Source organism: Limulus polyphemus, unplaced genomic scaffold (genome assembly GCF_000517525.1).
Source record: "Limulus polyphemus unplaced genomic scaffold, Limulus_polyphemus-2.1.2 Scaffold506, whole genome shotgun sequence".
Lineage (NCBI taxonomy): Eukaryota > Metazoa > Arthropoda > Merostomata > Xiphosura > Limulidae > Limulus > Limulus polyphemus.
The window spans coordinates 105,031-122,289 of NW_013666116.1; the positions used below are offsets into that span (position 1 = coordinate 105,031).

The 17,259-nt window shown below is 30.1% G+C and overlaps 1 protein-coding gene and 1 long non-coding RNA gene across 10 annotated transcripts in view; both read right to left on the reverse strand.

The window, feature by feature from the left end:
* Positions 1-940: 940 nt before the first annotated feature.
* LOC111085610 lies at positions 941-7,305 on the reverse strand. The gene is made up of 3 exons (XR_002610415.1): positions 6,558-7,305; positions 1,474-1,480; positions 941-951 (listed from the first exon to the last, which is right to left on the reverse strand). It is a non-coding gene; the product is annotated as an uncharacterized LOC111085610 (long non-coding RNA).
* A 1,278-nt stretch (positions 7,306-8,583) lies between these two features.
* LOC106458732 (phosphatidylinositol 4-phosphate 5-kinase type-1 alpha-like) overlaps positions 8,584-17,259 on the reverse strand; it is a 104,824-nt gene continuing 96,148 nt past the window's right edge. For all 9 annotated transcript variants that reach the window (XM_022385022.1, XM_022385015.1, XM_022385020.1 and 6 more), the window contains one exon: positions 8,584-13,142. In XM_022385022.1, the coding sequence (XP_022240730.1) occupies positions 13,089-13,142 (54 nt within the window). In that variant the 3' untranslated portion in view covers positions 8,584-13,088. The remainder of the gene's footprint in view (positions 13,143-17,259) is intronic.

Consider the following 17,259-nt stretch of genomic DNA (forward strand, 5'->3'; position numbering starts at 1 on the left):
TATTACTACATTAAGCATATACAAGATCTGAAAATAAACCTTCATCAACACTGTCTATTAGAGCTGTCTTAACATACTCAAGTGAAACACCTTGATCATCTGTAACTATCAAATGAAAGTGGGTCAATACCACACGAGGCAGCTTTCCTAAACGTGAAATTCTGCAAGTGTTCTTAGAGGACACCTTGACACCTGCTATCACCTTATATTACGATGAAACTTAACCCCTACATCTCATAGATACGTATGAAAACGGCTGTAGTATGGCAAGGTGTGATGATACAGAAGAATTACGTGACAACAGCTAAAGTGTCATAGCGATTAGGAACATTTATGAGTAGTGTGATGCTAATACGGAAAAGTTGTGTGAACGTGGCTGTACTGTTACTGACAAGGAACAGTTAGTGTAATTTAGTATGGAACTGTCGTAATGTGTTGATGATATGGAACAGTTATGTAAAAACAATTGCAGTGTGATACTGATATGGAACAGTTGCGTGAAAACAGCTTTAGTGTGATGTGGAGGAGGAAGAGTTGTGTGAAACAGCTGTAGTGTGATACTATTAACGCAAATCACTGCTCTTTAATTAAACAGTCTTAATCATTCTACTAGTAAGTTCAGTGGAGTAACAGGGTGTTAAAGATACTACATTATATACACTTAAAAAGATAAGAATATCACTAAAACAATATACGTGGGTGGTAATCTACTATATGATTAACAGCAGCATGTTCAGTGGAGTAACAGGGTGTTAAGGGCATTACACGATATACAATTAATGTAACTTCGGCAAAAGCTTGGCTCTATTGGATCATATTGGAGTTTCTAACTGGTCAACTAATTAGTAGTTATTTTCAATTTCGTACATAATCGTAGTAACTTCCACATGGAAATGATTAAAAAATGTGTAATGTAACTTTATTCACATTATGCTCTATTCTTTTAAAAAACTGCTCATAACCCAAATTGAAGGAAATGGTAGTAAGGAAGTGGGTATTACAAGTATTGTTAACAGTGCAATTTCTCGGATTGTTTTATTTGGGGATGGAAGGGGTAAAAGGGCCAAGCATTGTTAAGTACAAAATAAATATACAGTAGTCTTTTATTTTTTTAATTAGAAAAAAAAAAACAAGAATTACTTCAGGCTCTCTTTGCACAGTTGTCTGATTTCATTGGAGAAACTTTTTGCAGTTAAAGCTACATAGTGTGACTACTCTGTCTAGCCAAAGAAAATAACACTTTCATATCGGAGAAAGTCACAATGCAAGAATAATTTACAAATCTTAATAGACCAAATCCTCATATCTCAGATGGTGGCCAAATGGAATGAATAAGTATATCAACACTTTTAAGTTGACATAAAAAACCAGCAGATCATCTGCAAGCATTTCAAATGAACCAGACACTTATTACAGAAAAGCTGTAATAACCTGCTTAATAAAACAAAAATTGATAAAATGCACTTTAAAGACAAATTGCCTTGTTAAGGGTTTGTGAAACTCAAAATATAGCTCTTTGTGAAAGCCATAGGAAGCTCTTTACTTGGAAAAATAAATTTTCTGAAGATTGTTGAATACTAAGCCATTTTAGATCATGCTGTGAATGAACACCTTAAAACATCACCATTGAATAAATCCATATCTGGGAAAAAAGACATTCAGAATACAAACTATGTATAGACTGCTGATTGAAATGCCAAGTATTACTTGATTGTGTTCATTCGTACTCAAGACACAAAATATATATAAGGCAGACAGCAAAGATAGTATGATTTTAGTAAAGGTACTGAGGCATCTATGACTGCAATAACAGCATTTGTTACAATTTATTTTTTCATAGAAAAGACTCAATGCCAGACTGACCAAAGTTGTTCTGATCAAACTTGAAGAAAAGGCAATACCCCTAAAATGCTTGTAAGTACTTACAAGGCCAAGGGTGTGACAATGGAGCCAATGTGAAAACCAAAAACAATGGTTGTCATAAAAGAACTAGACATAAATTCAAGAGCTTTTTCTATTTTGTATCATGCAATGAACATTCTTTTGTTTTTTGAATGATGGAATCAAATATTGAACCAAAGCAGTAACATTCTTTGACTTGACTCAAAGCACATACATATAGTTGTATGCCTGAACTCATTGTTGGGAAGTGTTGCTACAATATGTCTCCATTCAACTGTGAACATAGAAATGATGTTGTCTGATACCAGAATGGAGAGATCTATGAAGCTCAGATCATTTCTATTTAGAAGACAATAGGAACCAGTAGAATAGTTGCATTCTGAAGAGAAAGCAACTGCTGCCAAAATACTAAACTTCATCAACCTCACCAGCAAACAGCTGTAAAATAATGATCTTTGCATGTCTCAATTTATTCTAGAATTGTACAAAAAAAAATACTTTCTTACTCAGTACAGGACTAGTGAAAACTTTGCAAAGGCACTGATGGACACAAAGGAGCTTTCAGAAGAATTGGTTATCACTGGAAAACTTTGAAAAGAATGACAGTATTGCTTACAAAAAAGAAGAATACAGTTTTCAAACAAAATTTTGATGAATTTATTCTCAATCCACAGCAACACTTCAAAGTCACTTTCTTTAAAAACAATTTTGACAAAACCAACTAATTCACAGAAAAGAGGCATGGAACAGCTATAAAAGTATGACTCATTAGACAATTTTCTGTATTGCATTGCTGCTCTGTTAAAAAATGAGCTCAAGGACCTTGTGAAACACTATTTGGACTTTCTGATTAACCTATTACTGGGCAAGTAAACCGCTGTCAATACAAAAAAAATTGTATCAAAAACTGCAGGCCTTCTGACAGAGAATGACTGACATGACTTTGAAAAGTTTACTGGAATAGATGTGCAAGAAAAGAAGAACATCATCATTCCCACCACTTCTGTTGCACTGAGAATTCTGCTGATTTTGTCCATCATCATTGCAAGTGAAGAAAGAAGCTTTCCCAAATTCAAATTGGTTAAAACCAATTTGAAGTTACCCATGACACAAACAAGACAGATAATAATTTTGGCAAGCAAAGAATTGGACAAAAAATGTAAAATTTTGAACCAATATGGTAATCATCCATTAATCACTACTGTAACATTTCTTCGGGCTTTAAAAATAAATTAAATTTTTGTCCTATAGGAAGAGTAGCAGATTGAAAACATGCCTTGGCAGCAAAATAGCTAACATCAGTGTGCCACCAAAGTCCCTCCTACCCAAATTTTCCCTCTTTCTCATGTTGTAAATTATGCATATTGAACACAACATTTTAGGTAATATTACAGCTATTTTTTATCATAGTTTTCCTTAACTCTTTTAAGGTATTGACTGAACTGATTTATTATTATATATTATTAGTTCATTTTTGTCCTTTTGTCTTTAAAACTAGGAAGAACATGGATAAAGTATTGATGGTCAATCCTGATGATACTATTTGGTAGCACAGCAGGCCTGGACACAGAACTGTATACCAAGAGAGAGTCACATCCTTAAAGCAAATTTGTACTTGTTCTGCAACAGGAAGAAAAAATAAATTTCAAATGGTAAAGTATGCAAATGTGGTTTCCAAATGTGGTCAGAACTCTCTCAATTTCACGTATACTGCCTTTTGGGTGGTAAAATGTCCCAATATAAAGATCTATCCTAGCTCAGTAATTTTCTCAAGATTACAACTTCTTAAAAGGAATTGATTCAATCATACATGAAATACAAAATGTTTTAAATTTAGATCAGCACTCTCTTAAGGAATTATCTTATATTCTGTGTAAGATAATTCAGATAGAGTTCAGTGTGGATACTGAACATACTTATCATGATAATTTATTTGGAGTTGAAAATGTACAACTTGATCATAAAGGTGGCAGAATAAATTAAAACAGGATGGACATTCTTTCTGCCCTTTCTGAATTAGTCAAACTTTATAAGAAAAGCCAATATAACCAGACCTTTTCTTAAAACTTGAAAGATGGGGATGGTAATTTAATAAGAAATGGGTAAATAAACATAAAACAGATACATGGAATTACTTACTGTATAAGAATTAATAAAAGCATGATTGAAAAACGGGCAGCAAGATCATTTACAGTAAATGGGTGAGATATATGTTGAATAATATCAAATACCAGTAAAATACTGCAGTACAAGATATAACTTGTCCACAATCACAAAAGAGAATAAGAAATCTCTTTATGGATGAAACGTATTTTTCCAATGGTGCACAAAGTCATCATCCTAGATTTAAGTATTTTGATTCAGATAACCTTACTTCCATTTTTCAAGTGAACAACAGATACTACTGATGGCTTGTTTAAATAGTTAACTAGTGGATCAATAAAGCTATACTATACGGTTTTCAAAGTTCCAAAATTGATTTTTCTTTGACACATATTTAGACAAATGAAGCAACACAAGTACAATATAATCAAGTTCTTTAATCCACTCACAAGTAAAAGAAAAAATTAAAGAATTCTTGTCTAATTTTCATTGTCTGGTGAAATGAAGAATCTGCAACTACCAGTTTAATGTTTAATTATCAGTTCTGATGTGAATTTTTTATTTACAAACATTCCACCCACAAAAGTCATAGAACTATGTCTTTCAAAATGAATTTGTAATAATTGAAACACAATGAATTTGAATAAGAAATAATTAAGGTTTCCTCACTCCCACCATAGTAAACAATTGTCTTGCTTTCAGTCATAATAAATACAAAACCACAAATAATGTTGCTACTAATGGGTTTCTTACACATTTTAACTCTAGCTAACAATTTTCTCTGTCACCCTAAACAAACTTATTTAAATCTTTTGTCCTTCAGAAACGTACATCAAATGTTTAGCCATGAATTCAAAAAACAGATTAGTCCTCAATGTCATCTTTTTTTTCATTGAAATTCATAGTGTTGAAGAAAAGAAATTAATTAAATAAATAAGTAGCTAGTCCACTGAATAATAATGGATAATTAATTGTGACAATATGTCACATGTTATCCAAACACCTAAAGTATTTTAGGTTATTAGTGGTGAGTAAAGGATTTATAAATCAAACCCAGCCCTTTCTTTAAAAAAAATACACGTGCAAGTAACAGCAAAAATCAAGAACTCTACCATAAATATTAATGTACTGAACTATTTTAAGATAAACGTAATCCACACACTTTTTACTGAAGGTATTTATATTTTAATATTCAACAATCATGCAACATTTTTTAAAGAGTTAAGCAATGAAAATATGTTCTCTAATTTTTATTCCAATATACAATCATTCATACAAATGCTTTCTAAATCTTTTAGCATAACAATTTTACACCAAAGTAATCACTGTAAAAGAATTTGTAAAAAATTTAAAAGCAAAACATACATGCACAAGCATAATATAATAGTAACATGTCACACTCCATAATTCCTAGTGAGAATTTTGGAGAAATTTGTTTTTACCTCAAAATGCAATATTTAGTAAGAAAGAAAAGTCAAAGGTTATCTGTTACATGAATTCAATATACAAACATTAATGCAGCAGTCTTTACAAAATATAACAAAAATATAAATGCTATACATGTATACCTTAATGTATAATGTATACCTTACTAATATCCCAGATAATCTAAGAATAATAAATATTTTTCTTCTAGTTCAATTATTGCCCATATGTACTTAAAGAAAAATGTAACCTTCAATTCTAAGAAAATTTAGATATTCAACAATCACAAGACAAGGACAGCAACTTTGTTGCTTAAAAAATGATGCATTATAAATTTCACTTATTCATAGGTGAGTTTATATTTTTCTCTTTAAAATAAAAACACAACCTTTAAGGTAAACTGTCCCATTTTGAAACTCAGAGCAACTTCCTACTTTTTAACCTGCAATATTTACAAACAACACAAATATTTGGCTCTCACTGATGTTTTAAAATGCTTATAGGTCTTGTCCAAGTTCAAAACAAAATTAGTTTATTACCTTTAATTACTCATAGACATAAAATTTACCCATAACACAATGTAACTCTGTCCTCTAAGCATGTTTCAATAGAAGCTTAATAAACACATTTACCCATAAAACAATGTTATTCTATCCTGTAAACATGTTTAAATAGAAGTTTAATAAGCAAAATGCTTAAATTTTACCCATAACACAATGTACCTCTGTCCAGTAAACATGTTTAAATAGAAGCTTAATAAACACGAAGTTGGAATTTATTTTCACTATAAAAATAGTGTTCCAGTGCTAATTTCTTCTCATGTTAAATTATTCTTTACGACAAACTTCAACTATTTAGCTTTGTATCATTTGTGTGAAAAATTAAGGCTTCTCAGAATATTGCACCCACATCTCAATCAAAGAGCTTCATGTTTTGTACACCATTTATAAGTGTCTACATTTAATTCTTTGATCACAGAAAAAAAATGTACAATTCACTCGAAAACTAGTAATTTTACTAAATTTCAACATAGCATATTTCTACAATCTTAATCTAAAACCATATTCTCATATTGAAAAAAATGCATTCCTTTCTTTACAAACATAACTTTCTTACCTGCAGAAGACAATTCAAAGTTTCATCTCTTTTAAACATACTGAACTTACTTACAGGTATTGTTTTGTATTTAAGAAACAAGCTATATTTCTTGCATAAATCACTTGATTACTCAATTAATACAAACTTATGCTATATGTACTTCTTTTACCATTGAAAATCATATTTAAATCTCTAAATATTTCTAACTCATGTAAAAGGTAATAATTCATTATCTGAATACAGCACTTTGTATGCTATACATTCTTTTACCAATGAAAATCATATTTATCTCTTGTCCAATACCCCTAACTTTGAAATCTCACTGCAGCACTGTTACATTACTGTGAATGGTAGCTTGTCTACCTGTAATCAGTCTTAATCTTAAACAAATAACTATTTCCTGTATAACATAACTTCAGGACAGTGTTTACATTGCATATACAAGATACTGTAAGTAGTGTAACACACAGGCAGCTAGATAACTATTTTCTATTCACATATCTTCAGGACAATGTTTACATTGCATATACAAGATACTGTAAGTAGTGTAACACACAGGCAGCTAAATAACTATTTTCTGTATAACATAACTTCAGGACAGTGTTTACATTGCATATACAAGATACTGAAAGTAGTGTAACACACAGGCAGCTAGATAACTATTTTCTATTCACATAACTTCAGGACAGTGTTTACATTGCATATACAAGATACTGTAAGTAGTGTAACACACAGGCAGCTAGAAATAACTATTTTCTGTATAACATAACTTCAGGACAGTGTATATGCAATGTAAACAAAATAGTTATCTAGCTGCCTGTGTGTTGCACTACTTACAGTATCTTTATTCACATAACTTCAGAACAATATTTACATTGCATATACAAGATACTATAAGTAGTGTAACACAGATGCAGCTACAAAGTTTTCTAGCAGAAAGAATTTTTGTGATTGGTTCAAAATATTACCTTTCTTTGGTAAGTTAAGTACAGTTGCCATACATTATTTTAACAATTTCTTCCAATGAAATCTTTTGCTCATACCTTGATATATTTATAGACAGACAGAATATCTTGCCTACTCTAACAACTTAAAGGCTAGTACTTATAAAAAAAAATGAAAACCATTCTATTTTAGATTGTAAGATAGGTAACATTTAAGAGTAAAAGTTGATAACCATATGAAAAGTCAAAGTGACATATATATGGAAAAGGATTCAGAAACATGTAATACATACAGAATATCAAAAATACATAAAACATGGGTAACATGTAAATGAAAATACACAGAATGCAAGGGAGGAAACAGGACTCATAAACACAATTATCAATAATTCAATGAAATATTTTGGATGATAGTTTAGTAATACCAAACAAATGTTTTAAAATAAAATGGAAGGAATACAAAATAATGTAAGACAAATCCAGAAATGTTTGATCCTACAGGCCTAAAGTGGTTATGAAATATACTCAAGTTTCTATGCAAATGATAAAAGTAGAAGATAATGAGACAGCCAACACCATTCAATAGGAATAGGGAAACTTCAACAGTCATTATGATAAATTCAATCATAGAGAAAGAGCCGAGTAAATTTTAAAGAACATTGTTAATTGGGGCTTAAAAGACTGAATGCATATTACACAGCCAATAATGTACATCAGGAGTAGCCAGCGATCTTGAACAAGAATGATGGAACTAGATAGTTAAGATATACCTAAAAATATTTATCATGAGTGAAAGAAGATGGTTATAAGAATTTAAATGTTCATCAGAAGTACTTAATCTTCCAGAATAAAACTAACAGGACATCCAACAACATTCATCAGAAGTACAAAAAAAGCCACAGTGTTCATCAGAATTGCTCAAGTCTTCAACAAAAAATGAAAGGCCTAGGTAATTATGAGTCAGTAAACAATGTTAATGAATAAGCAAGGTAGTTATAACAACCAATATTGTTTGTCACATACAAAAATATACCTTGGTTATACTGCAAACAACATTAATCTTTGCAAATATCTTGCAATTTTCAAAACAGTAAGAGAACTGGTTAGTCACAAGATAATCCAAAATTTTAATTGGGACTGAGAAGATTGGGTGAATACAAGTCAGCCAATAGAAATAATTCGGAATACCTTAAAAAAACAAAATAGGATATCAATAAGATAGGATATCTATAAGACAACCAACAATATTCATTGCAAATATTTAAAAGTCATCAACAAGAACTAGGTAGTGATGACATTGAAAAAAGCAAACATATTAGACAACCTTTATACATTAGCAGTGAAAGTAAAGAGTAGTTAAACATGACAATGTAGTTTATCAAGAGTGAAACAACACGAAGATTTCGATGACACAGTCGTTAATGTTTATGAAGAAACTGAAGGCTGGGGCATTTATGAGACAATGTTAATAAGGTGTAAAAGATTTGGGTGATTATAAGAAACTACCATCAGAAGTAATAAGACTAGATGGTTATGAGGTATAGCAGCAATTTTTGAAATGTGTAACAAAACAAACAGGAAGCGGACAAAGCTAATAACACCCTACAGGAGTGAGAAAAGCAATAATAAATTACATTTACAAGAATGAAAACAGTAAAATGATGGGTGTTTAAACTGATATTGTTTTTAAATTATAAAAATAATTTACTGTATTGAAATTAGCTTGAAATAAAAAGTGAGAGTGAGTAAATCAACATCAAAATACTAAAACTGAGTAAGTCAATAACCTGATTCTATCCTGAAATTCTCATCTTAAAACCAAAACTTTTCAGATTCTATTTCACGTTTCAAATCAACATTTTTATTCTAGAAAAAAAAATTATTGTAAACAACAGACTACATTTCACAGTTTAAACTCATTTTATCTGACAAAAAAGTTTATGCTGATGTTGAAAATTTTTTTAGTCTCTTTAACTACAAAACACAATTACAATAATTTCAAAATATACAAAGTGTGCACAACTTAGTAATATATTCTTAGTGCTTATACCACAATCATTTTAATATAATTGTTTTGTTCTTTTCTGGTTTCTATATTAGAAATGAAATATCTTCCTGGCAAAACCCAAATTATTTTGAAAGCAGTCTAACCGATAAAAACATATCACATATTTATCCTCTTTTGTCCTGGAATAGTTTACATTAAATTTGTATAAATTAAAGTCATATAACGTGAAATTGTCCCTTGTACATGCAATTTAAAAACATTTCGTCAGAACATTAAGAACAGTTCTTCTAGTGAAATCACTGCATGAAAAACTAAATAAACTTTAATAATAATAAAAACCTTTTATAAAACTGATAATAATATATCAAGTTTTGTTTGAAATGAACACCTTCTAAAACACTACATATTATTGGATACAAAATAATTACTCAAAATGTTGTCATTCAGGGTACATTTTGAGAATCAATTTTCACTTCAAAATAATGAATTAGTAAATATTACAAGCAAGTTACAGAACATTAATAACATCATACAAACCCACAAGAAAACAGTGTAGAGGAATATTTTTGATACAAGATTTTAAATTCACTACTACTTTTACTAGTATACTCAATGAAAACTATTGTATACATTGAGAATACAGCCAGAGTTTCCTGCAACTCGCGAGTACATTAATATTACTGAATGATCAAAAACTGAACTTGGAGTTTATTATTAGTGTTCTTTCTGTCATTGTCTAAATAAAGTAATAAAATATTGCATTAATGTAAAAAAAAATGCCTATAATGCACTTAATTAAACTCCAATATTACTGATATCAAAATACTGCAGTAGGTATAACGTAAACATCACATTTCTCTTGCTATCTCTGAACATCAACAGAGGGTTAAATAATAGTTTTATAACTATTAAAAAAAAAACAAAGGCAGACAGAAGAATAAAAAAAAATACAACTGAGAGTAACAGTTACAATTCCTCTTTACGGAAATTCTTTATTATTTCATCCTTGATAAATTATGAAAAACAACAGAGAATGGGTCTATATTCTAATTGATCACTAGAAAACTCAATACATGTTTTGCAGTAAGGCATAAAAATAAAGTTTACTTAATAGTAAAGTATTAGGAAATGGACACAACTAATCAATTACACAAAATAACATGCACCAGTGATGTTTTAAACTCGATTAGCAACTTTAATATTCAGAAATATCTGTACCAGGTACTTGTAACAAGTTTGATGTTCCTGAAAGCTAAGTGGTTACAGGCAATACATCAACATGTACTTGTAGTAGTTATTGTTAACATACCTAATCAGTTACACAAAATAACATGCAAAAGTGATGTTTTAAACTCAAATAGCAACTTTAATATTTAGAAATACCTGTATCAGGTACTCGTAACAATTTTGATGTTGCTGAAAACTTACAGGTAATACATCAACATGTACTTGTATTAGTTATTGTTCACTTCTTGCTTGATCTTGGTGAATATCTCATTAAAAATGGTGTATCTACACTGGTAAAATGCATGATTGATGACCATAAGAATCTAGTGATCACAGATGATAGGCCTACATGTACATATAACTTTTGATGTTACTAAGACTCTACTGATTACAAATGGTAGAGCTACATGTATATGTAATTGTACCAGTTGTGATAAAACATGCTCGATGTTACTAAGACTCTACTGATTAAAAATGGTAGAGCTACATGTATATGTAATTGTACCAGTTGTGATAAAACATGCTCGATGTTACTAAGACTCTACTGATTACAAATGGTAGAGCTACATGTATATGTAATTGTACCAGTTGTGATAAAACATGCTCGATGTTACTAAGACACTAATGATTACAAATGGTAGAGCTACATGTATATGTAATTGTACCAGTTGTGATAAAACATGCTCGATGTTACTAAGACACTAATGATTACAAATGGTAGAGCTACATGTGGGTACAACTGTATCAATAATGATAAAATACATTTTATGTTGTGAAGAGTCTAGGGATTATATGTTCATCTGATCACATAAACTATAGTACACTGCACGTTTGATGTCACTAAGAACCTGGATATTCCAAATGATAGGCCTACAGGTACGTATAATTATATCAACTATTGGGAAAATGATCGATTGATCTTGCTAATGCATTTTTTTTTTAAATTACTAATGTGTTTGTTAGAATAGTAGAATATATCAAGTTAAGTTTTAATAAACTGTAATTGCACATTAGTTTTAAATCTTTACATGATTTACAATATTATTCTCAATTCTCTATAATAATGGAAGGATGTGAAAGTTCTTATGCCAAAAAATTATCTTGTAAGATTTAATAGCTTGCTTCTTGTGTTGTAATTAGTTTTAATAATTAGATGTCTCATAAAAGCCAATGATAATATAAATTATGTCAAAATAAAGATAATGAATACGAAAAAGTTGCATACTTGATTTTAGGTAAAAATAAATTGCAAATATAATATAAATACACATAATATCCTAAAAGCATGTGAAAAAAAAAAGTTAAATCAAGCTTTACAAACAAGTCAAGAGAATAAAATAAAAAAGGAGGTTACACAGTAAATATGAAGTCTTCAAAACTAAAGTATAAAAGCATAACTGCTAGCACAGAAGTAAAACAAAATTATATATATACATGGTCAGTTTATTCAACAGTGTGAATATTTTATTGGATTTTTTTTTCACTAAAGTACAGAAAAAGTTTTTAAAAGATGCAAAACTAGATCAAGAATTTTACTTAAAATCCAACAACTTTCTCTAAAAATCAAGATAACTTACATTTATGAGGACTTTTTCATATGTCTACTACAGATCTATGAAAGGATTGTGCATGATTTAATAATGAATTATTGTTTTGTAGCTTTCTAGACTGAAAATGTTTAAATGTGAAGTACACCTACTCTTCAAATTATTCTGATACTCTATGAAACTCAAAAGTAAACAGGTTTTAATTTTTTCCAGGTGAAAATGTAAAATGCATAATATGTAAACTATATGCATTACTTTATACAATAAAATAACCAAACAACTTATATTTGAAGTCTAATATAACTTGTGATCCTTGCATGGGGCAAATCAATGCCTCATAAACACCATTTCTTTTTTCTTAATCCTTCAGAGGATGACTGAAAAATTTTACTCTCCCTACAAATATTCATTTTACATAAGTAGATATTTTATAAAAACTCACCCACAAATAAAGACTGAAACTAGTCCTTTAAAAATGGACTTATCCTGCTAAAAAAACACACAGATGAATGAAGGACTAAAATATACTAAAAGTACAGGAAACAGGGCCTTAATTATTTTCATTTTATGTTTTTTTAGAAGACACTGTGGCACTACAATTATAATAAACTATTCTGAAATAGAATAACCTCTAGAAAAAATTGTGACAATAAAAAGTGTTTTTCTGCTGGATCATTTTCATTCATATTGAGTATTTTAACTTCTTGTCAACAACATTCACTTTGCTAAGCAGTATTACTGGCTAGTTTATGAGTGGAACCATGGCCCAAGGCCTGACCTGATTTTGAGAGAGTCATGATGACGACGTTAGATACAGCTCAAGTGGAGAGTACATTACACATGCTCATTATCCTCAGCAATGGAGGTCAAGACATGGCCTGGGGAAGACTGAAAGGGAATAATTAATTGGTCAGTGTAAAATAGTGTGCATGTTGTTTAGGAAGACAATGTATTAGTATGTTAAAGCAAAATATAAGTTACTTTATTCAAACTGCAGTTATTTTTTAAGTAAACATAACTGGATCTTAAATTAATTTCATTAATAATACAGTACACGGTTTTCTGCAACACTTATCTTTTAAATATGTTTAAAAATTCTTTTTAGGAAGCATAGAGCTTTTACTCAAAATCCCATAACAGCAAACCCAATTTCTATTATAATCAGCTGTTTATACATGTAAAATATGCATATGATCTAGAAATAAATCATACAATCTACATAAGTATTATAATATAACACCACTTTAAACATAAGAAAAAGCAGAGAGAGAGAGGTTTGTTGGACATGAGAAATAAAAAAACAGAATAGCATCACATGCAGTGATCAAGCTAATCATGTGCTGGCTGGATTACTTTATCTTAACATCATATTTTTACAACTACAACAATGTAACTAACCTACACCACAAACTATTGTAATAAAATATTTCCATGTATCTTGTAATGTAATCATTTTTACATGTAAACAAACTAAATTAGAATAAAAAAAAACAGTAATACTTCTAAATATAAAGAATCATGTCATAAAGGGATGATACAAAAGAGTCAGTAGTCCATGACTTGAATTCTCTATTAAAACAATCTTGTATACTCAAGTAAAACCTAATTATTACTTGTATTATACTAGTAAAACCTTAATTATTAGTAGTATTATACAAGTAAAACCAAACTAATTTACTTTTAGCTATTATCCATTTTATGCCAAAAATAATGTCTGCACAGCTTTCTTATGTGCAATTTATAAAGCTTAAGCTTCATATTAATCTTTAGTGACAAGCAAGTGCATCTTATACATCTTAAGCCTCTTTTCACTCTGCAGTTCTGCACAAATGCAACTTAAAGACATACAAACTACATATCACCCAGCAGTTTGTCTAGATATATAGTTTTAGTTGGAACAAAACTCATTCAGAATTCAGTAATTTTCAGAGCTACATTAATAAAAAGCCCACACTAAAATATTATGCTCCATGCTTTGAACAATTAACAGACCAATACATACTGCTAAGCCTGATTTAAAAAAAGTTACTTCTCTACCAGGTTGTTTGTATTTTGCATGTGCAAAGGGAACAAATTAAAGCCAAAGCTGTTAGCAGTAAATACTTACATGTAAGGTGTTTTTATTAGTCTTTTACTCACCACAACGAACCTATATTTAAAGAGGATTTGAAGAATATGTAGCATTGGTGTTACTAATGCATTCTTCTGAATTATTCAGCAGACAAGCTGTTTAAAATATTAAATATAAATATGAAGCTTACTGTATCATCTGATTCACCACTTGTCACTGGATTATACCAGTTTCAGGGAATTCCAGCCCTCATCAGTAGCCATAGACAAGGGCAAATTGAAAGAACAAGACTATACTTCATATAGTGATGCAGCATTATATTATATGTATTTTAATAATCACAGTGAACTTGCATTTAAACAGTATTTGATGAGTAAACAATATACATATATATATATATTTGCTTTCTGGGTAATTTTTCATACTGATTACAAAGCCTAATAAGATTACTCAATTAAGTTGTTTTGTTACTACTTAATCTTAGTCTCAACATTCAAACTGACTCAAGGTGATGCCTTTCACACATCAAATATACAAGTTACAAGGCAGGACAAAATATCAATAAAATTGTATGGAATAATGTATACACACAACAAAAAGCATGAGAAGTACAATTGATCTTTCTAAGACAATTTGAATGATTTGATTGTGATAATAAATATTAATTAAAGACTAATTATTAATATGATAAACATTCACTTTAACTCGGAGGTTCTCAACATTTTTTGGTTCAAGACTCATTCAAAAACATAGATGGATAATCATGACCCAGTAAATAGCTTTAGTGCAAAAACATTTGGCTTATTAAATAAATAAGTAAATAAACTATTTATTTTCAAAGTCTATTCATGGCCCTTTCACATAGTCTGATGACCCAATTTTGAGTAGCACAATCCATGTGTTGAGAAATGCTGCTGTAAAGCACACAAAACTACATGCAAGCTATAAAATTCATATACAACACACGCACAACTTATCAGATCAGATCCAGTTATTTGGTCAGTAATACTTTGGGCATATAAAACAAATGTAAATACTATTCTGTTAAAAATTAAATTCACTTTACTTCATTCTATTCTTGCAATTTAAAACTTATTCAAAGAATCAGAATGAAGTAACTTGTTCAATTCTATTTCTGGTCTGACTTTTCGACTTATTTCCTTAAGGAGATATTACATTATAATCATACAATCACCAATGATTAAGATCTTACTGAATGAAATAATAAATCTGGCCAATTTATCTAGACACTGAACAATCTAAAGATAATACATTTAACACAGACAATGCAGACAGAAGTTGGTCCTTCTCCTGTAACCTAATAAAGCTTTCAACTATCTTCAGTCAACTTTTTAATTTTTTTTTCATTCTTGAAAATTGGTTAATGGGTTCATCAACTGAGTTTTAGAAATTCAAAATATTTTAGTATGTGTAGATACTAGCTGGAATAACTGTCCCCTGTACAGAAGTTATGTAAATTCATGATTAATGAAAGGTTATCTTAAGACATGAAAAGTTACTTCCCTTATATGTAGTTGTACAAAATGCAAAAACACCCATAAAAACTACAAAACACAAAACGTGAAACTGCAAGTTTGCATGTATCTCCACATGGTCCCAACAAATCTTTATGCCAAATTTGGTGAAGATCCATCAACAGGGGGCAAAGTAGTGGTAAAAACCTGTAAAAACCACAAAACTGAAAATCTGCATGTACCCCCACATGGACCTAATGAACCTCCATACCAATTTTGGTGAAGATCCATCCACACCCTGCAAAGTAGTTACAGACAGTACTATTATATTTATGTAGATATTCATGATGTTAGAAAAACACGTAGGTTCAAGAAGTCTTGACAGAAATGAATAAAAACCCTATAACCTGAGTGCTTTTGAAAGGTGGGCTTTCTTCTTCAGAGGCAAACTGGGAATGATATTTATGTAGATATAATAAGGCTCTGTTTAACAGAAAATAGGGTATTTTATTCACAAACAGAACTAGCTTTTAACAAAATAAATAAAATTTAAATTTTCAAACAAAAACATTAACCGATATTTTTCTAGTGAAAAGTTTTCACCTAAACGTATAAAGTAAGGATGAAAAGAGACTGTTCTTTGGTTCAAGAAGTTTACACAAGTTAAATTTTGTAAAAAAACAAGAAATACACATTACATAATCCTTAGCTATAATAAAAATTTTCAGATCTCACATTAATCAAAGAAGATAGAAGAGTTCCTTAAGCATCACAGTACATTTAATTTCAGATCAGGGACATCTTCATGAATTTCAAAAAAATAACTAACTCCAGTAGTTTTTTCAAAATCTCCTGAGTCATCAAATTTGATATGGACCTTAGAAAGTGGATTTAATCTGTAATGCATCTTCTGGCTGACCAGTACTCTTTGTTCCATGTGCAAAGCATTATATAGTCAATTCAATCTGATCTGCAGAAAAATTGTTTCTTAGATTATGCTTTGACAAAATTACAAGCTAATTTCAATAACTATGTTTTAGCCTTGCCTTTGCCTGCTATAAAAGCTGGATGAAAATTATTTAGTATTAGAATTAAGTAAATGTTTTAAAAAATGCAAGACAAGGCTTGTTCTACTTGAATTATTAGGTCATTGAGAAATTAATGTTGCGTTTTGGAACACTTTCATTACCCCCCCCCTAAAATGTACATCATGTATAATAGTTACACGAACCACCTAAACGTCATGTTAGTGTAGCCTGTATAATGTGTAAAGTTTAGTATACTCTAATCCCTTATAGTGATGGCACACAATGGGACACACATTCAGCATGTAATGCTGTTTGAATACAAGAAGGGAAACAACGCCTCTGTAGCCACAAAGAATATCTAAGAAGTTTATGGAAATGTTTTGAACATGTCCGTAAGTGTCAACGATGGTTCAGCAAATTTCGTTCAGGTG